The sequence below is a fragment of the Struthio camelus genome, chromosome 20 (assembly GCF_040807025.1).
Source record: "Struthio camelus isolate bStrCam1 chromosome 20, bStrCam1.hap1, whole genome shotgun sequence".
Lineage (NCBI taxonomy): Eukaryota > Metazoa > Chordata > Aves > Struthioniformes > Struthionidae > Struthio > Struthio camelus.
Genome location: NC_090961.1, coordinates 13,909,164 through 13,935,144, shown reverse-complemented (window position 1 = coordinate 13,935,144; position 25,981 = coordinate 13,909,164). Strand labels below are relative to the sequence as shown.

Sequence of the window (25,981 nt, the reverse complement as noted above, 5' to 3'; positions counted from 1 at the left end):
TCCCTTTTCCACCCTCAGGGTAGAAAAAGAATTTTCTGAAAGATTTGATCAGAATTTCCCAAGTTGTAGCTTGTGCCCATTGCTTCTCTTCCAGTCACTATGCGCTTCTGAGAAGAATCTGGCTCCGTCTTCTCCACAACTCATTAGGCATTTGTAGATAGAAAGAAGGTCTGTCCCAGTCCATAGCAGAGGAGCGCCCGCATCAATTAAAGAGCATTTTGGAAAACTGATTATTCTCCTCGCGACTTAGCAAATATAGAAGAATTGGGTTCATTTAGGGAGTATAGGGTTACAATACTCAGATCAATGGATTTACAAATGATATAACTTTACTAATTTCAGTTAAACAATCAATGCAAACATACAGGAACTGTGTACAGTGGTAAACAATCAAGACGAACACACAGTAACTATATACAATGGTATTTAGTGGACGCTCCCAGGAAAAAAAAAAACAACAAGGCAAATAAGGTTCCACAGTAAATAAAATTATGAATGATAATGATGCGTCTATTAAAAAAAAAAGAGAGAAGGTGTGCGGGGGGGGGTGGGGGGTGGGGGTGGGAGGATTGCCCTGATCAGGCAGGCCTGCCGATCCCTGGGAACAAAGCCCATAGAAGTGATCTAGCCATACCCGGAGGTGGGGGTGGGGGGTGGTTTGCTGATCCTCAGTAGAAAACTGTGTTTGGGTACAACCCGTATTTGCAATTCGGCCACACCAATGGGGTATGCCGATCCCCAGGAACAAAGCCCGTAGTGGTGAACTCACAACACCTCGTGCAGCTGCTCAGGAGTGGCAAACTCCAGTGGGCTTGTCCTGGTCCGGCATCCCATAGCAGGAGGGAGTGGTGGGGGGAGGCACTGAAGGAGCACTGGTCTTCCTATCCGGTGCTTTTGCTCCTGACGAAGGCTGTCCCGCAGCCGTGCTCCTTGCTTCTTCTCTTTCTTCTGTTACCACCACCAACCCCAGCAGCCCCCAAAAGCCCCACCCATAGCACCAGCAGCCACCTTTTATAGCCAAGGCCCAATTGTGGGCATAGTCATGCTGAGCCTGGTTTCTGCCTCCCTTCTGGAAAGTTCCCTGTGATGGACAGCCAGGGACCCTAGTGTTTAAATGGACACTGGTGGGAATCCCGATCAGGGCTGGGCAGTCTGATGGGGGTCAAATAAAGGGTAACTGCAAACTCCAACATAGGTCTCCCCTTCACCATCTCTTCTGCAGGTTCAATGACCTGCAGGTTGAAAGAGGGTCTCCCAGACCCTCCTCACGTGCCATGTGCTCCAGCACCATGACCATCTTCATGGGCTCTTTTGGATTTGATCCAGTTTATCAACATCTTTTTTGTACTAGGGGCCCCAAAACAGACCCAGTGCTCCAGATGTGGTCTCATAAGAGCTGAATTAGGTGGAAATAGTGACCTCCCTCAAGGTATTAGCTATACCTCCATGTGTTGTTGGCCACCTTTGCTGCAATGGTACACTGCCGACTGAGATTCAGCTTTTTGCCCTCTGGACACCCAGGGCCCTTTCTGCAAAGTTGCTTTCTAGGCAGCTAGCCCTTGGTACATGTCCTCTTAGCCCATCCCAGGGCAGGACTTTGCATTTGCCATAGTTGAATTAAGTGAGGTTTGTGTCATCCCATTTCTCTGGCCTTTCGCAGTCCCTCTGAATGGTTGCTCTGCCCTCCAATGTATCAGTCCCTCAAGTTTGGTATCATCTGTGAACTTACTGAGAATGCGCTGCATCCCATATACAGGTTGTTAATACAGACATTAAACAGTGTTAGCCCCAGCATAAATCCCTGAGGAATGCCAATATTAGCCGCGTGCCAGGTGGACTTTGAATGTCTGCCTCCATTCTTCAAGCCCAGTTCCCTCCACCCACCCCGCCCTTCAGTCTGTATATCCAAGCCACATCTCACCATTTTGATTACAAGGATGCTATGGGAAGCTGTGTCAACAGCCTTGCTAAAATTACAGTAAATAACATCTGCTGCTCTTCCCTTCTCCACAGAGCCAGAGCAATAATGTCTTCTTTTAAAGAAGGCAAACATGTTGTTCAGGCATAATTTGCCCTTGGTAAATCCATGCTGGCTGTTCCCAATCCTCTTCTTGTCTTCGTACACTTTGAAATGACTTCTAGAAAGGATTTTTCTACCACGTATCTAGTGGCCAAGGTTAGGCGGACTAGCCTGTAATTTCCTAGGTCTTCCTTCTTGCCCTTCTTGAAAATGATTTTGACATTTGCCTTTTCCCAGTCATCAGAAACATCCCTGATTTCCATGACCTGATGAAGAGGGTAGAGAGCCTCACAATGACATCTGCCAGCTCTCTCAGCACCCTTGGGTACATCAAATCTGGTCCTGGGGACTTGTGTATGTCCAACTTACTTGAGGGATCCTTAGCTCAGTCTTAGTGGACTGTAGCCAATATTTTGCTCCCACTGACTCTGTACAGGGACAGACACTGGAATATGGGAGTGTCCCTATGGGAGTGTATGGGAATATGGCAAACCCTGCCATTGAAAAACAAGACAAAAATGGCCTTTTCAAGTTCTTTGGCACTAGGCATACTGCCCCACTGAGCAGTGGGACCACATTTTTCTTACACTTCCTTTTGCAGCTGATGTACATACAGAAGCCTTTTTGGTGTCCTTCATATCCCTCACTAGTTACAGCTCCAGCTGAGCTCTGGACTTCCTAACACCATCCCATAACACCATGTTTCTCTGTTCCTCTGGGTGCTTGTCCTGCTCCCATCTTCTGGGCACTCCTTTTGCATTTGAGCCCTCTGTTGGCTTCCTGCCATGCATGTCCAACAACATGCATGTTGCAGTGGACCATTTTTGTACTTTGAGGAGGTTGTCCCTGAAGGTCAACCAGTTCTTCTAACACAAATGCTGTCACAGCAGTAAAGCCACACATCCTACAGATCCTACTACCCTCAAGACACAAGAAGCTATTCCATTTTATCTGCACCTGCGCTTTGGGACAGGGAGCTTGCTGGTGTGATCACCTTTCTTGTACCTCTGCCAGTGCGTCAGTGCTGATAGAAATCCCTGTCAGGCAGTGCCCATAGGTATTTTACAGGCATGCCATAAAGTCTGCCTTCTTTTGACCATCTTGATAGTACTGATCGTCCCAGGGAGTTTGGGTGGTATCCAATAACATAATTGAGAAGGTGGAAAACCCTGGCACAAAGGCTTCTTGTAGATGATTTAATAAACCTGGTGCCTTTTACCTTTCAAAGATACTGTTCAAAATAATTAAACTATGGTAAGATTACTGGCCACTTTTGCGGAAGGAAAACAGGGTTATCAACTGCAGAAGGTATCCAAAGAACACACAAGGAACATATAGCTTGTTCCTATTGATATGAAAAGAAAATATGATGTTAGCAGAAATCAGACTTGACACTGAAGTCAGTGGAGCTGCACCAATAAAAGTGAAAGTAGAATTTGTTCTGGTAGTTTGCAAGTGTTTGTTCGGCAGAGAAAAGCTGTTCATTTCTGTTCTGTGCAGCACCTAGAACAGAGAGTTCCACACCCAGATATGGGTGGCTAGGACTGATTTCAGATTTGGGATAGGGAGTTTGCTCCCTGAATTACTGATTTCAGAATCAGTAATTTTTGTAGAAATAAAACAGTAGAAGAGGAAAAAGATACAGTAGAGTTGCCCAAATTCTGCTTTGCACCTTTGCCCAGCTCCTCCAATACATGAGTTCCTCAGTGCCATTTGTTAATCCACATGACAACTCCAAACTCCAAGCTCCCATCCTCAACTCAGGAGGGATACTGCTTTTGCCTGTGCTATTCCCAAAGCCCAAACAGTTCACTTTCCTCTCCAAGACATTTCAAAATCCTAATAATCTCTATGATGGTTGTCTTCATTTCCTCAGGTGTAAGAATAGTGGGGCTGGGTGATGCTGACCGGCTTGCTGTCCTCCAAGGATGTCCAGGGATCCCAGGTGCCTCTGGCCCAAAAGGAGAACCAGGTCTCCCAGGAATAAAAGGTGAGTTTCAAAAGCCAGCAATGAATATTCTCATATTAGACTGTTTTATTGCTTTAAGCAGGGTGAAACTGAAGCTGGAGTACTGGCTAGCCTAGTACTGGTTTCTGTGAAGAGCTGGAGAGTCAAATAGAAGGGGAAAATACCCTAGCTAGAAGTGTACTGATACACATGGAGTATCTTTCTCTCCCGAGTCCTGTCATAGGTCGGAAGAGGCCTTGAGGCATGAAATGTCATAACCCACTTTTCTCTTTTAAAAATATCCATTTCTTCTTTGAGCCTTTATTCATCAGTCTACTTTGTTGTGAAACAACCTGCAGGCTAGAAGGAGTCTGGGGTGTGGAGCTGACACACTAGCTGAGAGTAGCTGTTGGAGAGCAGAGGCCTTGCAGAGTGGGAGTAAGTCTGGGATGCTCCTGTATGTCTACATGGGGCTATGAACCCGTGTCATTTGGGAACTGTACTGGCACTCCTACTCCAGGTAGCAAGGGAGAGGGAGGTCCCTTAGGGTTTTCACAGCCAACTTACGGGGGAAGCAAATCACTTCAGTCACGGCAGCAGCTTCCACATGGCAAAAGCCAAGATGTGCAAGGATCACAGAAATTCGTACATGAACTACAAATTAGCACCTTTCACTGGAAGTACCTATGTCGTGTAGCTTTAGTAGAAGATAGAGTGTGAGATCTGTTGTAAAATCTATTTTAATTAACAAAATCAGCTTCCTTGTGTCTGCAGAAGTCAAGCACCAGCTTCCCTGGCTTTTGTATCATCTCCCTAGTTAATTTGCAACGTGCCTACGTAAACAGAGCTTTTCTTTGTAGGAGAAATGGGAGCCCAGGGAAATCCCGGGAAAGCAGGACCACCTGGCACAAAAGGTAATGCATAACATCTTCAGCTATAATCCATAAGTTGTCCCAGGCTGAGAGCACATATGGGGAGATTGGGTCTACAGATATAACTGTCTGGGAGTTGGTCATAGTCCAAGAAGCAGCCATGAAGTAGCATAGGCAAAGCAGGATTTGGGGGAATGGCTCTTGCATAGGGTGGATACTAGGAACAGATTCTCCTTCAGTGGTAACATATCTCAGAGGAATACGTTTCTCTTTTTCCCAAAGTTCCCCATGGACTCATCTCAGTCCCAAGCCACCCAAAATCAGAACTTTCCTAGTTCCCCACTCCCACCCTAACTTAGTCCAACATAATACACCTGCCTAAATGCCATCCCTCTCTGAGGAGACTTGAGCCGGCTCTGCCAGGAGGTCTGATGTGGAAAAATGGGTTCCGAGTGCTTCCAGCAGCCTCCAGGCCTAGGCTCTTGGTGTGGTTCCATCATGTCCCACTCGACCGGAAGGATGCTGATCAAACCACCTAGGAAAAGATGGCACAAGGTGAAGCTAGAAGGCAATGGAGGTTTATTTGCAATGGGATAACCCCCAAAAGAGGAAGAGTGTGTCTGCCAAGAAATCAGCTTTCACTCCATCCAGATAGCGCTTATCCTCTTCAGCAGGATCTGTGTGCTGCATATGTTGGAACAGTCTCTATTCTAAAAAAAAAAAACCCAGCATTTGCATCTTTTCTGCACCTTTTCACACTTTCCTTGAAAAGAAAAGCCTTCAGGGCCAGTTTCATCTGAATTTTGGACTGTGTTTGGCCTCAGGTTCTTCACAAACCCCAGCTGAAAGCAAGGGCTCATAGGTCAAGTGTCTGCCTCCAAAGTGTTCAAAGCCATGGCTCAAGGTCTCAGGAAGCAAGTATCTCCATTTCAGACTGATTTCAGCTCCCAGTTCAAGTTGTCACCCAGGGACTGAGCTCTGGTGCACAAACTAGCAGCAAAACCAGCCACTTAGTTTGCTGAATATGTATCTATTTCCCAGCCAAAAGCACTTAAGACTTCAGCAGAAACCCCAGAAGGAAATAGGTGAATACACTGAAATGGTAGCTATTGCCCAACATCCCACAGATGCCTGATTAAAAACAGAAAGCCTACACAAAAAGTCATTGAGGCAGTGCAGTGAATCCTCCATACATCTCAACAGAGGGAAAAGCAATTTCCTCTCCCTTATGTACTTGCTCCTCCTAATGTTTCTGAAAGATACCGCTGACTAAGAGAGCAGCCAGGGCTATGCAAACTGGGGTGGCATATAGAACCCATGCCTTCAGCTGAGGAAACCTGGCAGAGCACCAAAGCTTTCCATCACTTATGACAGCCTCACATTTTGGAAATATGGAGGGGCTGGACCAGCCATTTGGAGAAACCAATTAATTCACCCCCATTGAGTAACTTGTGAAGAGCAATCTCCTCTTCTCTCCCACAGGAGCAGCTGGAGAGCCTGGCTTCCCAGGACCTAAAGGTAAATAGTGCTGAAATGAACTTAGGTTCGGGGCCTGTTTAGTTAAACTTCCACAGTATGATCTTCTCTAAGATCACAAAGGAATTGCATGCTGTTTGGGAACAATACACAAAAGAGAGTAACAATAAATAAATGCAAATACTCACTGGGTACTGCATGGGGCTGTTTGAAGATACTTGTCCTCCATGCATAGGACCTGGGGTGCTGAAGCACCTTGAGGAGGCATTCAATGAGGCTCAGCCCCAGCTGAGGCAGTGTGAGAAACCCATCTCCACCAAACCAGCTGTAAGGCCACAGGGGTCCAAGAGCCAGGGCTGCCTGATGCTGCTGCTGCCTACCACTGCCACCTACCAAAACCACAGGGCATCACACATACCAGCCTGAGGGACTACCTAGACTAGGGTAGACCATTCACCTTACCGTGCTATGTCAAAAGGCAGAATCACAGAATCACAGAATGATCAAAGTTGGGAGGGACCTCCAGAGATCATCTAGCCCAACCTCCCTGCTCAAGCAGGGTCCTCTAGAGCATATTGCCCAGGATCGCGTCCAGGCCGGTTTTGGATATCTCCAGCGAAGGAGACTCCACTACCTCTCTGGGCAACCTGTCCCAGTGCTCTGTCACCCTCACAGTCAAGAAGGTTTTTCTCAGGTTCAGACGGAACTTCCTGTGGTTCAGTTTCTGCCCGTTGCCTCTTGTCCTGTTGCTGGGCACCACGGAGAAGGGTCTGGCTCCATCCTCTTGACACCCTCCCTTTAGATACTTGCAGACATTGATGAGATCGCCTCTCAGTCTTCTCTTCTCCAGGCTCAACAGGCCCTGCTCTCTCAGCCTTTCTTCATAGCAGAGATGCTCCAGTCCCCTAGTCATCTTTGTAGCCCTCCGCTGCACTCTCTCCAGTAGTGCCATGTGCTCCCCAGTGCTTGTACCGGGCAGGCCAGAATTGGACACAGCACTCCAGATGTGGTCTCACCAGGGCTGAGCGGAGGGGGAGGATCACCTCCCTCGACCTGCTGGCCACACTCCGCCTAATGCACCCCAGGAGACCATTGGCCTTCTTGGCCACAAGGGCACACTGCTGGCTCACGCTCAACTTGTTGTCCACCAGCACTCCCAGGTCCTTCTCTGCAGAGCTGCTCTCCAGCAGGTCAGCCCCCCAACCTGCACTGCTGCATGGCGTTATTCCTCCCCAGGGGCAGGACCCTGCCCTTCCCTTTGTTGACCTTCATGAGGTTCCTCTCCGCCCAGCTCTCCAGCCTCTCCAGGTCCCTCTGAATGGCGGCACGGCCTTCTGGTGTGTCAGCCACTCCCCCCACTTTTGTATCATCAGCAAACTTGCTGAGGGTGCGCTCTGTGCCTTCCTCCAGGTCATTGATGAATACACTGAACGAGACTGGACCCAGGACTGACCCCTGCGGAACACTGCTAGCTACAGGCCTCCAACTAGACGCTGCACCATTCACCACAACCCTCTGAGCTCGGCCATCCAGCCAGTTCTCAAGCCACCTTGCCGTCCACTGATTCAGCCCGCACTTCCTGAGCTTACCTAGGAGGATGTGATGGGAGGCAGTGTCCAAAGCCTTGCTGACGTCCAGGGAGACAACATCCACTGCTCTGCCCTCATCTCCCTAGCCAGTCATTCCATCAGGGAAGGCTATCAGATTGGTCAAGCATGATTTCCCTTTGGTGAATCCATGCCGACTACTCCTGATCACCTTCTTGTCCTCCAGACACTTAGTCAGTGATGACCTCCAGGAGGAGCTGTTGCATCACCTTTCCCGGGATGGAGGTGAGGCTCACAGGCCTGGAGTTTCCTGGCTCCTCCTTCTTGCCCTTTTGGAAGACGGGGGTGACACTGGCTTTCTTCCAGTCCTCAGGCACCTCTCCTGATCTCCAGGACCTTTCCAAGATGATGGAGAGTGGCCTAGCAATACCATCCGCCAGCTCCCTCAACTCTCGTGGGTGCATCCCATCGGGGCCCATGGATTTATGGATGTCAGGTTTGGACAAATGATCTCAAACCTGATCCTCCTCCACCAAGGGAGAGTCTTCCTTTCCCCAGACTTTCTGTCTTGTCTCCAGGGTCTGGAATTCCTGAGGACTCGCCTTAGCAGTGAAGACTGAAGCAAAGGCGGCATTCAGCAACTCTGCCTTCTCTATATCCTTCGTTACCAGGGCACCCGCCCCATTCAGCAGCGGGCCCACGTTTTCCCTCGTCTTCCTTTTGCTATTGATGCATTTGAAGAAGCCCTTCTTGTTGTCCTTGACATCCCTTGCCAGATTTAATTCCAGCTGGGCCTTAGCCTTCCTTGTCGCATCCCTGCACACTCTGACAACGTCCCTGTATTCCTCCCAAGTGGCCTGTCCCCTTTTCCACATTCTGTGTACTTCCTCCTTCTGTTGGAGTTTGGCCAGGAGTTCCTTGCTCATCCAGGCAGGTCTCCTGCCCGCTTTGCTCGACTTCTTCCTCAGAGGGATGCACCGATCTTGAGCCTGGAGGAGGTGATGCTTGAAGATTAACCAGCTTTCTTGGACCCTTCTTCCTTCTAGGGCCCTACCCCAGGAGATTCCCCTAAGTAGGTCCCTCAAGAGGCCAAAGTTAGCTCTCCTCAAGTCCAGCGTTGCAATCCTACTCATTGCCTTGCTCCCTCCTCGTAGGATCCTCAACTCCACCATGTCATGGTCACTGCAGCCAAGGCTGCCCCCAACCTTCACCTCTCCAACTAGACCTTCTTTGTTTGTTAGGACAAGGTCTAGCAGCACACCTCTCCTCGTTGGCGTCTCCACCACCCGAGTCAAGAAATTATCATCAGTCCTCTGCAGGAACCTCTTTGACTGTTTGTGCCTAGCTGTGCTGTCTTCCCAGCAGATGTCAGGGTGGTTGAAGTCTCCCATGAGAACCAGGGCCTGTGATCGTGAGGCTACTTCCAGCTGTCTGTAGAAGGCCTCATCGACTTCTTCTTCCTGATCAGGTGGCCTGTAGAAAGGCTCACATGAAACTTCTTCAGTGCTAGTGCAAGAGGTACGTCTTTCTACCAGCACTAGCAACAGAGTACAAGGGAAATGGTTTTTCATGGTATCATTACCCTGCATATTAGGACTACCAGCATTTATATCTGAGCACCGGCCACATTACAGCTTGTAACATTAGAGCTTGGCTTGTAATAATAATGGGCCAAATACTACTGATCTGGTCACCGTTTTGGCACGTTTCCTTCAGCTGTCACAGCTGCTTCCAAATGATCTAGTAAAGCCCTCTGCCAGCAGCAACTGTTCCCCCTCTCACGACTTTCCTCCCCTACCTTCCTTTCTGGGTGCATTTCCCCTTCCTTTCCACACCTACTGGCCTCTGTCCCAAGTGTCTCAGCCCAACAAGACTCATCTGAAAAAAATGCTGGCAGCTATCTTCTTGAACTGGCCCAGCAGCAGACAGAGCAGCCAGCTCTGGCAGAAATACAGCTTGTGCCAGTTTTGCCATTTGGTTCTCCTTGCTGCAAATCATATTATTCACCAACACTGCTGTTCCAGTAGGATTTGGCTTGAAAAGCAAGCAATGTGAAGGGATGGAAGAGGGGAGGTCTTAGTACGAAGAGCAGAGAGCAACTGATGGTGTTCTTTGTCCAACAGGAACAAAAGGAGAGCCTGGATTTCCAGCAACTTTGGGTGAGTTTCACCCTGGGTCCTTCCTGACACCACTGGCTTTGCACAGCAGATCAGTGATGACAAATAGGAAGGCAGACCACCTGCACTAGAAGTCAGCTCAGGGCAGCAATGAAAACAAATTCATACCAATACTGAAGGACAGACTAAAGAAATACCTTTCTATTAACCCATTCGCTTTTCACAGCAACACAACTTCAGAGTGGCTATTCTGTCACTCCAGCTAGGACAGAAAAGTCATGTTCTTTGGGTGCTAGTCAAGTAATTTGCCTTCCTGCACTCCCATGAGTCTCCTGTGTGACGTGGAGGAGGTCTATCTTGGTCTTTTACAATCTAAGTATCTCCAAGATAGAATCACTAGAAAGCCCTCTGCAGGCACCCTGCTACCTCAAAGCTGATTAAAACACCACATTCACAGTGGCAAGTTCAGTAGATGCTGAGTTCACATGTGTGCTAGTACTCAGCTTAAGTTAACCATTAACTAAGCATAAAGAAAACAAACAAATCTTAATTAATCCATATATATCCATGAGCTAAAGCTAAGGTTAAACTGCAATGCACTCTGGCTACATTCAGATGCAGCAGGGCAGCAATCACATTCAGAGGATCAGACGGATTAGAGAAATGTTGCATTAACAGCTGAAAGAGAGAGAGTAAGATACCACTCAACTGACCCACCACTGTGCCGGGCACTCTTATGCCCTTTTTTTTGCCTAGACATGAAAAAGGCTTTGACTAATAAAGAACAGCACAAGTCCAGGGACCAGCCTTCAGTCATTCATTGTTCCATGGGACAGCCCAGCTGTACAGCTGTGAGTCCATCCTTTAGATATTGCCCACTCAGACAGGTGTCTGCAGCACCAGCCACTAGCAACAGCCTGTCACAGAGACAAACTAAAGAGCAGAGGGAAGTCCTGCCTGCAGAAGGTGAGCAGTACATCTCACTAGGGAACAGTACTGGCCATTCATGGCTCTCTGTTACAGCACTGGATTTGGGATAGGACAGGGGGGGGTCTTTTCATCTGACCCACTGAGGATGCTCAATTGCCATTCATCTCCCAAGCCCCCTCCAATGACAGCATGCCACATACCCAGCTGTAAGTTGAGATGCTTGATATGGACCTTTCCAGTCAATCCTTTGGCTCCTGGAATCTGAGCTGTTGTGATCAGGTATGTTTTTAGGGAGGAAAAATAAATTTATACATATAGATATATGTACATATTCTGGAGTGCCATCTGTCCAGTCCTCAGGAGAAGATGATCTGAGCAATTTCTTCTATATTATAGGTAGGTATTTTTCTGTGTCACCACCCTCTTGCTGCCAGCTACTCACATGCCCTCAGGACTTCCCACTTCCCTAGCCCAGACAAACTCCTGGATAACGAATTTGTTATCCTGCTCTGAGCAGCTCTATGCCCAGACCCGCAGAAAGATCTCAGCTCCCAGCTCCCTTTGCAGATGACAGGAATCTGAGTACCTTAAATCATCTCTTAGAAAGTACCCATCTTCTGCATCACATTTTGGCCAAGAAACTGCAGCATGTTTTGGTTCTGAGTAGGTGGAATTCTGAGCCCTGAAGCGTGAAGAGCTGGTTGAGACGATGAAGGGCTCAAAGCAGCTGCTCAAGTCCTGAGGCTGGTATGCTCTCTGGACATGGTGAGCGTGTTATACATAACTCTTTTCACTTCAAGTCTTTCCCTGAATTGCACAGGAGCCAAGAATTGCCAAGAGCTGCTAGATAGAGGGAAGATCCTGAGTGGCTGGTATACCATCTACCCCCAAGGCTGCAATGCCACCATGGTCTTTTGTGATATGGACACAGATGGTGGAGGATGGATTGTGAGTAATATCAGACAAAGGGGACTTGTATATCCCTATAGCGATTTTTATTAAAGCTCCAAAGAATAGTACCAAAATAGTAGCAGAAGGGAAGGAAAGCACCCCAGACAGGAAAAAACACATACGGAAAGTCATATGGCCCAAGACTGGGTTACAGAAGGGACAGCTGAGGTCCATGTCATGAAGGGACAGCTGAGGTCCATGTCATGAAGGTCCATCTCATGAGGACCATGTCATTCAGGTGAATCCACCTGAAAGCAAGGTAGTCTCCTGGGACATTTTTCAGGTAGCAGGACAAGCACCTCAGGCCTACTCCCATTCCTAGTTAAGCCATCAAATCCCTCTTCGTTTTCAAACTCAAATGGGGCAGATTTGTGAGAGAGCTTCCTTCTGAGTTCATTCCTCTCAGCTATGCTCAGGAACAGCCTAACAGGAGAATTTGCTGAAGAGAGCTGTATCATCCGCTGTTAGCTGCCAGGTGGTGCTGGGTCTCTTTTAGTAAGAAATGACTTGGCAGTGCCAATACTCCCTTGTTGCCTGCAGGTTTTTCAGAGACGCTTGGACGGGTCAGTGAATTTTTTACGAGATTGGAATTCATACAAACGAGGATTTGGCAACCAACTGACAGAGTTCTGGCTGGGGAATGACAACATTCACTTCCTCACCTCCCTGGGTAAGATCTGTGTCTTTTATGCCTGGGATTGTTTTGCCTAGAATGCAATTCCTGCAGGGTACTTGAATATGAAAAGACTAAATTTCTTGCATCCCTCAACAGTTCATCCTGAATAGCATCTAGGTTCTTGCAGCCCGTTGCAAAGAGGGAATTTTGATCTAAAAAAAAAAAAAAATTAAAAACAGAAGTCAAGGAAGTGAATGAGCTGGTTGCATGACTACAGATAGGCTAACACATCTACCTACTAGGACTGCTTGTGATGACAGTCACAGAGTTCATCCACAGCCTGGGATTCACAGTTGTGTGTAGGACTCTCGGGCATATAGTTCTCAATGCCCAGGATTATAGCAAATGTAGAATCATAGAAAGGTCTTTCACTGGGAAAAAAACATTGAGGCTATAGCAGGTTCTGCAGGAATTTGAAGTAAATCATAATTTCTCAAGTACCAGTAGGTCCTCCCAAATTGGCTCATGGCTCCTTAAATCACTAACCCCTGAATTCCAGTTCCATACCTCATGATGCAAAAATCCTTGCTAAGGGATGACCCTGAGCTGCATGTCTTCACGATGTTTGCATGATGCTGTCAGCCTAGCAAAATCTCTGTTCCCTTTCTCTTCTAGAAACCTGTGAACTTCGAATTGACCTGAGGGACTTTGAAAACAACTACTATTTTGCCAAGTATGCTTCATTTAGAGTTTTAGGAGAGTCTGAGAAATACAAACTGGTTCTAGGAGACTACCTTGGTGGAAATGCTGGTAAGTTAGCAATTGACTGGTAAAGGCTATTTTCTAGGGAGGAAATCAGAAGCATTCAGCATTTACAGTCCTCTCCGGATACAAAGCTCTGTCATACAGACTTTTTGCACAATGCAGATTTTGGGTCAATTTTTTTAAACTGAACATTGTGCCCAAGATGCAGAGTGACCGTTAGGTGCAAGGTAGGAAGGGACACCCGTTACCAGAGAACTATGAATCACAGTAGTACCTGCAAGCCCAGTCACATGCTATATCAGCAAAGGCAGAGTCTGGCCCTATGCAGCGCCATGTCCAGCACACCGTACTCACAGCTCTGCAGCAGCTAGGCCAAGTTCTGGTTTTGGTTACATTTGAAGGACTAACTATTTGCCAGTGAGGTCTGGCATTTCCAGGGGTAGGCTGTTGTACACTTGTAGCATCAGCACTGTAGCCTCCTAACTCCAAACATTTTATTTTTCTTTAAAAAATAAGTAAAGCTACTCCGTAATTTAACACACCTCATGCAAGAGTAAGAGTGCAGCCAACACCTGAGATGGCAATGCCATGGGTTTATGTGGGTTTGCAGACTGCAACTCTGCCTGATAGTCCAGACCTTAGTAGGTCTGCAGAGAACATGTGCAGAACAAGAGAAGTGACACCTGTGTAACAGAGAGTAGAATCTGATCCATTTGACCCACAGACATAGATAAGTTCTGTGTATGTGTTAGCCGAGCTCAGGATGCTCCTCTTCCCCAGGACCAAGGAGAAAATCTGGGCTACCCAGACAATAGAAGGTTTTATAAAACTTGCCTTGCATTCAGCAAGGCCCAGATGCCACCCTTCAGTGCTGCACAGATGTGTTAGGTTACCTTTTGTACTCTCTCTATTGCAGTAACTTTGAACTTGTGCTCTCTGCAGGAGACTCCTTCTCATACCACAAGGATATGCCATTTTCAACAACAGACAAGGACAACGACATGAGCTCCTTTAACTGTGCCACAGCCTACAAGGGTGCCTGGTGGTACAATGACTGCCATTACTCCAACCTGAATGGGATGTACTGGTTGGGCGTTCATGGGAGCTATGCTGATGGCATAAACTGGAAGACAGGCAAAGAGTACCATTACTCCCATAAGAGGACAGAAATGAAATTCAGGCCAGTTTAACAGGGCAAGAGGATGTCTACTAGCACCAATACTTGCCACTTGGCATCCAACAGAAGACACAAAATGAGAGATAAAGTTGTTTTAGGGCAAAACTGGACAAAGTAGGATAGGTTGTGCCTTCAGCCCAGAGCAGACTGTAGATTTCAGAGACCAGAAGAGACAGGTACTGCTTTGAGCTCCTGTAAGCCCCAGTGGACAGAGCAGCCAGCTCTGGCAGAAATACAGCTTATGCCAGTTTTGCCATTTGGTCCCCCTTGCTGCACATCATATTGTTCACCAACACTGCTTCCCACCAGGACCCTCAGGACCCTCACCATCTCCAGCAGGCCCACAGATGCTGACTGAGCTTGGGCATATTTTTCTGAAAAGTACATTACCTTGATTTGAAGACCAAGTGAAGGTGAGGCTATTGCATCTCAGTAAAGCTCTCAAATGGTATTATCCTTGCTGGCAAATACTTATATTTTTTATCTCTAATCCATATATGTGAAGACATAAGTGTTCCTGCAGCCTTTTTCTGTTGGACCAAAGAGCCACCTGAAAGGGACTGAATTCTCTCCCCCTTCTTACAGGCCACAGTGAAGCTACCACATAGACTGCTGTGGAATGGACTGAACTTCCAGCACATTGCTGTCAGCACTGCTCCTGCCTCACTGCTTCACATGACTTGTCCTCCAGGACTTCAAGTCCTGGAAGCACAGTAATATTGCCCAGACCTTCCCACCAGCAACGTGGCAGCAGCCAGGTCCAGCTTCAATCACTCATCCTGGATATGTTTTCTAGATCTCATTCTTCAGCCTCTGTGGACTGAGAGCTGGATACAAGACAGATTGTCCAGTGGTATGTGTGGTACTGAGTCAAGCCTCACACAAGTGGACAACATGTGAATTGCCAGCAGGTTCCAGTATCGTTCATTTCAGCTCCCTTAAAGTAGTATTTGAGGATGGGCTTTCCACTGATGTATGGAAGAAGTTCATTGAAAGCTAGTTATTTAACTATTAGTAGAACTGGTTAAAAGAGTATTTCTTGCTCCTGTATTCCTCCCCCACAGCTTACGCAGGGGAGGAGAGCCCACTGCTATCACATAGTTAGTGCACGGACATGTAGCAAGGCAGCCCCAGTCAAACAACACTGAATCTAACTCATGTGGGTGGGAGAAGGGAAGACAGAACTCAGCACAGAACAGCAGGTCAACGATATGCATAGAAATAAAGCCCAGGTTTTGCATGTCCACATTCACTAGGTCCTGTCTGTGCTCACTTCTCCTTTTTAGGTACAGGAGAAAGTGCATCTTTGAGCAGAGACGCACATAGTGCATTTCACAGAATCACAGAATGGTCTAGGGTGGAAGGGACCTCCGGAGATCATCTAGTCCAACCTCCCTGCTCAAGCAGGGTCCTCTAGAGCATATTGCCCAGGATCGCGTCCAGGCCGGTTTTGGATATCTCCAGCGAAGGAGACTCCACTACCTCTCTGGGCAACCTGTCCCAGTGCTCTGTCACCCTCACAGTCAAGAAGGTTTTTCTCAGGTTCAGACGGAACTTCCTGTGGTTCAGTTTCTGCCCGTTGCCTCTTGTCCTGTTGCTGGGCACCACGGAGAAGGGTCTGGCTCCATCCTCTTGACACCCTCCCTTTAGATACTTGCAGACATTGATGAGATCACCTCTCAGTCTTCTCTTCTCCAGGCTCAACAGGCCCTGCTCTCTCAGCCTTTCTTCATAGCAGAGATGCTCCAGTCCCCCTAGTCATCTTTGTAGCCCTCCGCTGCACTCTCTCCAGTAGTGCCATGTGCTCCCCAGTGCTTGTACCGGGCAGGCCAGAATTGGACACAGCTCCCTCAGCTCTCGTGGATGCATCCCATCGGGGCCCATGGATTTATGGATGTCAAGTTTGGACAAATGATCTCAAACCTGATCCTCCTCCACCAAGGGAGAGTCTTCCTTTCCCCAGACTTTCTGTCTTGTCTCCAGGGTCTGGAATTCCTGAGGACTCGCCTTAGCAGTGAAGACTGAAGCAAAGGCGGCATTCAGCAACTCTGCCTTCTCTATATCCTTCGTTACCAGGGCACCCGCCCCATTCAGCAGCGGGCCCACGTTTTCCCTCGTCTTCCTTTTGCTATTGATGCATTTGAAGAAGCCCTTCTTGTTGTCCTTGACATCCCTTGCCAGATTTAATTCCAGCTGGGCCTTAGCCTTCCTTGTCGCATCCCTGCACACTCTGACAACGTCCCTGTATTCCTCCCAAGTGGCCTGTCCCCTTTTCCACATTCTGTGTACTTCCTCCTTCTGTTGGAGTTTGGCCAGGAGTTCCTTGCTCATCCAGGCAGGTCTCCTGCCCGCTTTGCTGGACTGGATTTCCCATATTCACTTCATCATTTTCAGGGGTTCAGTTTTGTTTTAATCCTACTCCAGTCAGATTCACATGTTCACAGCCAGAGCCCACTCCCACAGCACCTGGCTCTGTCTGACCAGATCAGACACTGATGTTATTCAAGATCAGCTTCTCAGAGAAGCCCAAAGCACTTCCATAAGCTGCTCTGCTGAATCACAGGCTCCTCAGCTTAGTCAGAGCCAGTGCTGACACCCTTTGCATTAACACAGCTGAAAGCACCGAATACCCTTTCTCTTCTCTGTTCTACCTTCCCCTCTTACTATACAGAAAGCTTTAGCATTTAAACTTAGTCCCTGAAGGATACCCATGTTAGAGAGATTAAGAGCACACCAAGAACCACCCGCCCAAGCCCATCTGGTCAGTATTCTCAGATCTCAGCTTGGCTTTATGGAGGAAATATTCAAGTATTTTGGGGGCATGGGACAAGCTATCGCCAGCCCTAAGTGAAGTGGTTTAGACATGGCTGAAGAGTGAAATTCTCCCGCAGCCCATAAGCTGTCACAGTGAGCCATGAGAGGGCACTGCATCCCCTCCAGCATGAGTCCCAGCTACTGCAAGGCAGGCAAAGGCTCCCTATGCTGATACAGGCACAGAGGGAGGGTTCTCTGATCCTGATGCTCCATCACATACACCATGTCAGCAGCAGGCACAAACAGAGAGCGTGTACACTGACTCCAGTGAGATCAGATGAGCTCTTCACACCACGCAGTCACAAAAAACCAAGGACTCCTGAACGTGAGCAAGCAAGTGCTGCTGGTTTTATTCCCGTGTGCTCACTGGGCTCATTTGCTATCGCCCTTCCAGTGTCAGATAGGGTCTGTGCATGTTAGGGCCATCACCCCTGATCCATCTGTAAGATGCAACACCCAGAGTAGTCAAGCTTTTCTACCTAGCACTGCAATGTATCATGGTCTCCCTCCTCATCTATTTGTTCCTTTGGCAGTGGCTGCAAGGCCCAGTGTTCAAGGACTCAGTAGACCATTAAATAAATACCTCTGCTGGCTCAGATCTGAAGAGTTTGCAGCAGAAGCCCTCTGGGTTGGGCACTGACAGGTCCAGGGGAGACATGCTAAAAGCATCACTCTAGATTGGATAGTGCCTGATCCAGCAAGTTGTTGAGCAGTAGCCATCACTACTGTACTCCCTGCATACCACCTGGTCCAGGGTTCAAAAGTCATTTAGCCATAGCAGTTCAGATGCTTTGTGCCGTGTCTTTGGCACAAAGACAAAGCAGCAGATGAGAGCTGCCTTGCCTGATCACTTCTATTTTTTGGCATCAGCATCACAGCCCTCCTTCCTATGTGTCCTTATGTGCATTCCCACCCTAGCACCACCTTCTCCTGTGTTGGTTCCATCATTCAGGCAACAGGATGGTGGCTACCCCGGATAACTAATCCAGGCAGAAAACACTACCTGATTGCTTGTGTGAGCACAGTGAAGTAGGACCCAGTTCTCCAGCTCAGCATGGGGGTGGAGTGAGGTTATCTGAGAGGTCGTAGGGTCCAGTGCAGCAGCCACTTCCAGTAGAAGCACACTGGCATGCCACAGGCACTGCAGAGAGCGAGTTCTCATCTTCACAGCCTGCTCCATGCTTCTTCCAGAGGAAGGATGAGCCCTCATCTATCAGTTGCCCTGGATGGCCCTGCCCTGCTGTGCTCCTCCTGTCACTTACCAGGTGCACCTCAGTCATCTAAAGTACACAGAGAAGCCTGTAACAATGGAATGTGCCCCCCCACCCCTCCACCTTGTACTCCAAGGATATGGCCTTCTGCAGGGGCCTTGGCAGAAAGGCAGAGATCCCTTTCCTGCCTTACAGGCCTGTTGGCACTTGAGAGGGTACCATGGAGCCTGGCTGCAGGCCCTATCTATTCTGCATCTTGAAGCAAAACAGACAGGATAGCCATCTGTCTCAGTCAGAGCATGGCCTTCTCCCCATATGCTCCCTGCTTGGTCCAGCCTGGCAGTGTCACCTTGCCTTGGTTTCCCTCTGTGCAGTATGAGGTGGGGCACTAGTGGGTTTTCTCCCCAGGCAATTTAATTTGCACCCAAGCTGTCATACTGGTGAACACATTCCCAAGCAGAGGATCTGCTCCTGGCAGCAAAGATCATCAACTGAGAGTGCCTGCTCCTTGCTCCTATCCCAAGAGAAATACACTTATCTGGGAACCATCCTTCACTTTCTCAGGAAGGCTGGATCTCCCAGCTTTGGCCTGCCTATCTGCCCCTACCAGGGCTCTCTATGTGTCCGAGGAACAAACTAGCCTCCAAGTCCACCCTTCAAACCTTTGCCCTTCAAACCTGCTGCACTCTCTCCACAGAAACGACTCCACCTTTCTGCTGCATGTCCTTGTGCTTTGTGCACTATGGGGCTGTGCCTGAGGCCTGGAGGGGGTGGGCTTCAGGCTGACTTTTTTCAGGGTGCATCCCCAATAAACACCAAACTGGGCAGGACATGAGGGCCTGGGGTGCCAACCTGTTCCTCAGCACTGGAGGCAGCATGCAGGGGAGCAGGGATGGGTTTCACCCTCTTATGGCATGCCACTACATACTACATGCCACCATGCATGAGTAGCAGGCACCCTCAGGAGGACCATTCAGGACCAAAAGGCCTGCTGGTCTAGATGTAGTAAGACTAGCCTTTGTGCTTGGGTACTAGGGCTCCTAATGCCTGTGGGTTCCCACAGCCACTCCTGACAAGCTGCCACTGTAGAACGAAAGCAGCTAGAAGCTCAGCTGAATCTGTTCCCATTTAGCACCCCCCCCAGAGTTATTTGGGCAGTCTCCCCTTGTCAGCACCCTCTGCCTACATGAGATCTTCTGAGAGGACAAGCCTATAAGCCAGGAGTGTCCAACAGCAAGGTGGTTTCATATGCTGCCTATATTTTCTGCTGCTCAGCTCTGATCCAAAGACCTTGTGGATGCCCAAATTATCACACTGTGGAAAGCGCAAATACAGCACTGTGCAATATGCTTATGGGCCATGCTTCTGCCTCTGGTGCACCCTGCTTACACATACAAACACCATGCTGGGAAGACACAGCAGGCTAAACCCACCTATGGGAAGACTGTCAGTCCCCCATCTCCAAGTGCTGCATAGAAACTCTTTGCAGGGAGGAACTCAGCAGTTCTACCATGTGCAAATGCCCAAAGGTTTCATAGCTGCAACTCTGAAAGCAGATTGATTTCAAGGGACTGGACTTTGGAAGGAAAAGTATCCTTCCTCATAACACAAATGATTTCTGATGTGAGGGGCTAAGAAAACGGGGCTTCAGCACCTCCATATGATTTTCATTTGGATGCAGCAGACCCAATGGTGTGCAACCTTCTGCCAGAATGAACACAGCTTCCTCTGATTTTCTGAGGTGTTTTTGTGAGTGGGCAGCATCTGAAGAGCAATTAATGACACATGAGTCAGAGAGCATCAAACAAACTGCAGCTGGGGAAGGGAAATCATTGCACTGTGGCTGAGTCCTGAGGGATTACCATGGGTTGCTCAGATAGAATAGGTGAATCTAACTCTCTCTATACTGGGCTTGCATTGCTGCTGTTATCCCGTGCCACTCTAACCGAAGTGAAAGGTGTGATTTAAGAAGCTGGCTGACCCTGCCACAAACCAAGGGTGTAGGGGGGCAACAGGCTCAGAATACCACTCTCTCACAGTTAATACTCTTCTGTAAATGTCTTTTAACTAAAGGTTTATAATGTGAATTACACTGAAATGGAGCATGAAGATGTTCATTTAGATGTCTTCGGTGTCTCTGCTTGAAAACACAGCATTTCAGTGGCACCATTCAGCAGACATAGGATGACGAAACACAGGCAGCAGCCCAGGACTGATGTGGGAAAGAACCACTAAACTTTATTCCCAAATGGCATTTTAAAAAAACTAACAAAGACACATGGCAGGGCATGGAAATGCATGGGCCCATGGGGCACAGCATGGCCTGCTCCATGCTGTCAGCATCTGCAGAGCAGAACAGCCAGCAGAGAAGAGAGTGAGAGAAGAAGCTCCTGCTCAGATCCGGTGAAGTTGAGCCTGCTATGCCACCCAGACTCTCCATCCTCCATCGCAGTTGCTTCAGTTCAGAGCCAGGACTCTGAGACATTAAATTCAGCTACTGACCTGGACTTTGTGCCAGACTGGTGTGGGGAAACCTGGCCCTGCTTCCTGTAGAGAGGGGTCCCAGCAAGGGAGCTCACAGCTAAAAGGGATCTCAGTGGGTTGCCTGTGCTCATCTCTTCCTCCAGCTCTGAACGGTGGAGTAGAAACCCTTGCTCCACTACATGCACCAGCCAAATTCCCAAAGCACTTCTGTTCTCTGTGAGCTCCCAATATTAGCTCCACTAGTCCACAAGGTGCTTGCAGTCTCAGTCTCTGTACCTCAGTCCCAGGTGTGCCTGCAGTGGACACCAAAGGTCCTTCTTGCAAGGACCTGGGGCCTTTCTGTCACATGAGATCCAGCATGTAGCCTCACCATGGGAGCAGATGGGACACAGGAGATGCCCCAAAGAAACACAGCTCCAAGTCCAGCCTTGTAGCTGCTCTTAAGTTGTCACATGGACTTAGTCCCACCAGCCACTATACCGGGAGACTGAACAAGGCCTGTAGTTTGGCCTTGGGGCTACATGGTCCAGCCTTGCTGTGTCTATACAGAATCACAGAATCACAGAATGATCAAAGTTGGGAGGGACCTCCGGAGATCATCTAGTCCAACCTCCCTGCTCAAGCAGGGTCCTCTAGAGCATATTGCCCAGGATCGCGTCCAGGCCGGTTTTGGATATCTCCAGCGAAGGAGACTCCACTACCTCTCTGGGCAACCTGTCCCAGTGCTCTGTCACCCTCACAGTCAAGAAGGTTTTTCTCAGGTTCAGACGGAACTTCCTGTGGTTCAGTTTCTGCCCGTTGCCTCTTGTCCTGTTGCTGGGCACCACGGAGAAGGGTCTGGCTCCATCCTCTTGACACCCTCCCTTTAGATACTTGCAGACATTGATGAGATCGCCTCTCAGTCTTCTCTTCTCCAGGCTCAACAGGCCCTGCTCTCTCAGCCTTTCTTCATAGCAGAGATGCTCCAGTCCCCCTAGTCATCTTTGTAGCCCTCCGCTGCACTCTCTCCAGTAGTGCCATGTGCTCCCCAGTGCTTGTACCGGGCAGGCCAGAATTGGACACAGCACTCCAGATGTGGTCTCACCAGGGCTGAGCGGAGGGGGAGGATCACCTCCCTCGACCTGCTGGCCACACTCCGCCTAATGCACCCCAGGAGACCATTGGCCTTCTTGGCCACAAGGGCACACTGCTGGCTCACGCTCAACTTGTTGTCCACCAGCACTCCCAGGTCCTTCTCTGCAGAGCTGCTCTCCAGCAGGTCAGCCCCCCAACCTGCACTGCTGCATGGCGTTATTCCTCCCCAGGGGCAGGACCCTGCCCTTCCCTTTGTTGACCTTCATGAGGTTCCTCTCCGCCCAGCTCTCCAGCCTCTCCAGGTCCCTCTGAATGGCGGCACGGCCTTCTGGTGTGTCAGCCACTCCCCCCACTTTTGTATCATCAGCAAACTTGCTGAGGGTGCGCTCTGTGCCTTCCTCCAGGTCATTGATGAATACACTGAACGAGACTGGACCCAGGACTGACCCCTGCGGAACACTGCTAGCTACAGGCCTCCAACTAGACGCTGCACCATTCACCACAACCCTCTGAGCTCGGCCATCCAGCCAGTTCTCAATCCACCTTGCCGTCCACTGATTCAGCCCGCACTTCCTGAGCTTACCTAGGAGGATGTGATGGGAGGCAGTGTCCAAAGCCTTGCTGACGTCCAGGGAGACAACATCCACTGCTCTGCCCTCATCTCCCTAGCCAGTCATTCCATCAGGGAAGGCTATCAGATTGGTCAAGCATGATTTCCCTTTGGTGAATCCATGCCGACTACTCCTGATCACCTTCTTGTCCTCCAGACGCTTAGTTAGTAGTATACCACCAACCTCTCTCTCTTCAGGCCAGCCTGCACATCCTGGCAGCCCACTGGGAACTGTTCCCACCGGGAACAGTTGTGGCTCATGATAGCTCTCATACCATGACCAAGAAAGTTGGGGGCAGTGCTCGTAATCAGAGTCAACTCCATACCAGGGAGGCACCAACATGTTAATCGTATGACCAATGACAAGGCAGCACCCAGGCCCATGATCTCTTTAGTCAAAAGTACTGACATAACTACTAATTATAGTGAAAGCAGCATTTTTGGCCTTGATTGGCATCAGCCTCTGTCAGACCAGCTCAGCAGGACTGGCTATCCCGTCACAGCTCAGGCCACACTGACAGATGCTATCCCCTGTACACCGTGTGAAGAATAATATCTCCACAGACCTGTTTAATGTGGGATCAGGCTTCTTACCCCTGGGTGGACAAATAAAGCTGAAAGAACTTTCTTCATACGAAAGCCTCACCAGAATATCCATAACACCACATGCCATTTCTACTGTGTCTCAGCCCCACAGTTGTTACGCCACAGGACCAGGTCTACAGGCAATGCTGGAGAAAGGATTAGCCTGACCTGTGGTAGGACGCACATCTCAGACACCAGCACCAAGTCTTCCTGGTCCTGGAGAGGGGGCATCTGGTAGTGGAGGAGCCCTGCAGAAGAGCCCCTGGACAAGACACCCTCACCCTACAACGTGCCATTTGAGGGAGCTGTATGTTATCTGTCTTCCTTTATCCTATTCTTGTGCAGGGGGAGCAGAGGAAGAGTAGACTCCAGCCAACGAGACTAGGCAGCATGGAGAAAGCTGGAGAAAGTCTATGTAAAGGCAATTCACCTAGCGAGGGTCTGATACAAGATGGACAGCAATTCTTTAACTTCAACAGCCTTTGGAAAAGGTTTTCTATCCTTAATGCTTCAGGTGTTAGGACATATCATTGGGTTCCTCATTCTTGAGCCTATACCACTATGGAAGAAAAGCATCCTCTCACTCAGCCCAAAGGAGCCTGGGGAGTCTTGGGAGGTTGTAGTTAGCTCTGCAAGTTCTACTTCTGGTAGCCAAATATACACACTGTAATTTCCTTCCAATACGCTACTGTGACACAGGTCATGGCTGGTTCTAACTGAAGACACACATGTATATCAATGCTGTTTTCCCTGCCATTGTACTCCATTTCACCCCACTGGTCTGAAGCCCCCAAACTGGCACAAGTCAAAAAGTAGCCTCTCTTCCCTTCTCCAGACTGAAAAACTTTCTTATTTTCACTCTTCTGCTCCTTGAGGCTTTGCTCCTGCCAGCTGGCAGTACAGGAATCCAGCTGGGATGAAGATATTTGCTGGTAGTTCTACTTTTGTGCGAGAGGTTTCTTGTGCACAAACATCAGCACACCACAAAAGCTTGATAGCAGCTCTGGGGAATGAGGAGCAACAGATGATCTCCAGACATGTGGCTGAGCTTATGATCCTGGCACCGCCCAGTGCATTTCACGCTGGCTCCCAGTTCCTTCTGGTCCTTCTGCACCACCTATGTTTCTACAATGCCTCCATCCCAGCACACTGCCGACACTTCCTTACACAGGCACCATGGCACAGAGACATTGGACTCCATAGGACACCACATCTGGCTTCAAGAGCATGAGAGGAGGCCTCCATGTAGGTTTACCACCATACAGGCTCCATTGGGCTAAACACTGTAAAAGCGCTTTTTGGATGGATGAAAGATCCTTGCTCCAAGAGCTTACAGTCCATAAGAACAGAGCCACAGCTCCACCACTGTACAGACATTACACCTACTTACACCCACAAAAAAATTGGTCCTAGTAGAACACCAGTTTTTCAGAACCATAGCCCAGCAGGCAGCTGATCTGGAGGCTGGGACTTGATCACTCACTTCTTTCTCTTAATTTGAAATGCAAGAGCATTTCTAGCCACAATTTTTCCCACCCCTGGTTTGGATCTGCAGCCCTGGTATCCTCCTCCAGCCTGTAGAAGAAAATATGATAACAAAAGAAAGTCCTTTTCTGACTTCTGGCGCTAGGGCCCATAACGGGGGTCATACATCACCAGAGAGGCCATGGGGTGTTGAGCCAAATAGAGAACTATGTGAGATGTTTGGTGTTATCCTGCCTATTTGCAGGCACAGACAGCTGATGCCAGACCTAGATCTCCCTTGTCTTGGCCTTGCAATCTGTCATCACCGTATTTGTCACTGTGTATTTGCAGTAGGACAAGGAGGGGGGAGGCACACCCCTCCATCTTTGAGACCTAGGTGAGGTCAGTGGGAAGAAATCCAGACTGCCATTGTGCTGGGACATGGCTCTAACATGACACACATGTCTGACAAAGCTTTTCTGAGAAGAGATATTCATTTGTTAGTTTGTATCTTGATAAGGCACACCCTTCCCATCCCTCGACCCATCCCAGGTCGGCATCCCATGAACTGCCAAGCAGGACCTCCATATCCTTACCTGTCACCTCAGCACCTGGCCATGCTCTGCATGCAGTGCCAGGAGACGCCATCCAGAAGGGCACGCAACCAGAGATTTTACAGAACAAATCTGTCCCTGCAAGGCTACTGGACAGGTGTTTTAAGGCTTTAAACTATAAGGCAACTCTGAGGGCTCACTGAGCACCCCAGAGCCCCTCTCCTTCACACTGCACTGACCCCCAGCCTCCAGAGAGGCTATTCCTCAAGGCTGGAGGAGTAAGAGAAGGGGAAGTCCCTGGGACCAGGTGGGGAGGGGAAGAAGGAGAGAACTACATTTCTGTCGGGGATCTGGAGAGCATCCTGAAGTCCCTGGCCTGCCCTCCAGGATCATTTGTTTTTTTACAGGCAAACAAAGCTGTTCAGTGTCCAAATTACATCTGTTAAAAACCTTAGCTAGGAAAAATACACCCTTCGTAAGTCCCTTCTCCATTTTTAACTGTGTTTTCCATCCAAGAAATTAGAAACTGAGACTATGATTAAATAAATACCAGTACATCACTTAGCTCTTCCCCTCCCCAACTTCCTTTTTCACTCCTGACCCCTCAGACAGTTAATTTACAATTTGTGCAATACTCCATCAGGCCTCAGAGGAGCCCAGCAGGTCAGCCTGAAAGCTGATTGTCCTTCCTAGGCTCCAGGCTCTCTGCGACATCTTCCAGCTCATCCAGGATTTCGGAGAAGGACGGCCTCTTAAATGCTTCCAC

General features: G+C 48.9%; 2 protein-coding genes across 11 annotated transcripts in view; one reads left to right on the top strand and one right to left on the bottom strand.

The window, feature by feature from the left end:
* The first annotated feature begins 658 nt into the window (after nt 1-658).
* On the top strand, nt 659-23,053 carry LOC104139795 (ficolin-2). The gene is made up of 8 exons (XM_068915038.1): nt 659-4,010; nt 4,829-4,882; nt 6,323-6,358; nt 9,987-10,022; nt 11,731-11,859; nt 12,391-12,531; nt 13,153-13,287; nt 14,185-23,053. Exons 1-8 carry the CDS (start codon nt 3,746-3,748, stop codon nt 14,430-14,432), a joined length of 1,044 nt encoding a protein of 347 aa, XP_068771139.1. The 5' UTR covers nt 659-3,745; the 3' UTR covers nt 14,433-23,053.
* LOC104139730 (dual specificity testis-specific protein kinase 2-like) overlaps nt 4,160-25,981 on the bottom strand; it is a 59,270-nt gene continuing 37,448 nt past the window's right edge. For 7 of the 10 annotated variants that reach the window (XM_068915032.1, XM_068915027.1, XM_068915034.1 and 4 more), the window contains one exon: nt 20,658-25,981. In XM_068915032.1, the coding sequence (XP_068771133.1) occupies nt 25,880-25,981 (102 nt within the window). In that variant the 3' untranslated portion in view covers nt 20,658-25,879. Of the gene's footprint in view, nt 5,376-12,526; nt 12,690-20,657 lie in introns of those variants that run through there. The other 3 variants (XM_068915029.1, XM_068915036.1, XM_068915030.1) reach the window with 2 other exon arrangements.

Coding starts and splice junctions, on each gene's coding strand:
- LOC104139795 (XM_068915038.1), top strand. CDS start 3,746: ATGACAACTCCAAACTCCAAGCTCCCATCCTCAACTCAGGAGGGATAC. Junction 4,011..4,828: donor AGGTCTCCCAGGAATAAAAG/GTGAGTTTCAAA, acceptor TTTTCTTTGTAG/GAGAAATGGGAGCCCAGGGA. Junction 11,860..12,390: donor AGATGGTGGAGGATGGATTG/TGAGTAATATCA, acceptor CAATACTCCCTT/GTTGCCTGCAGGTTTTTCAG.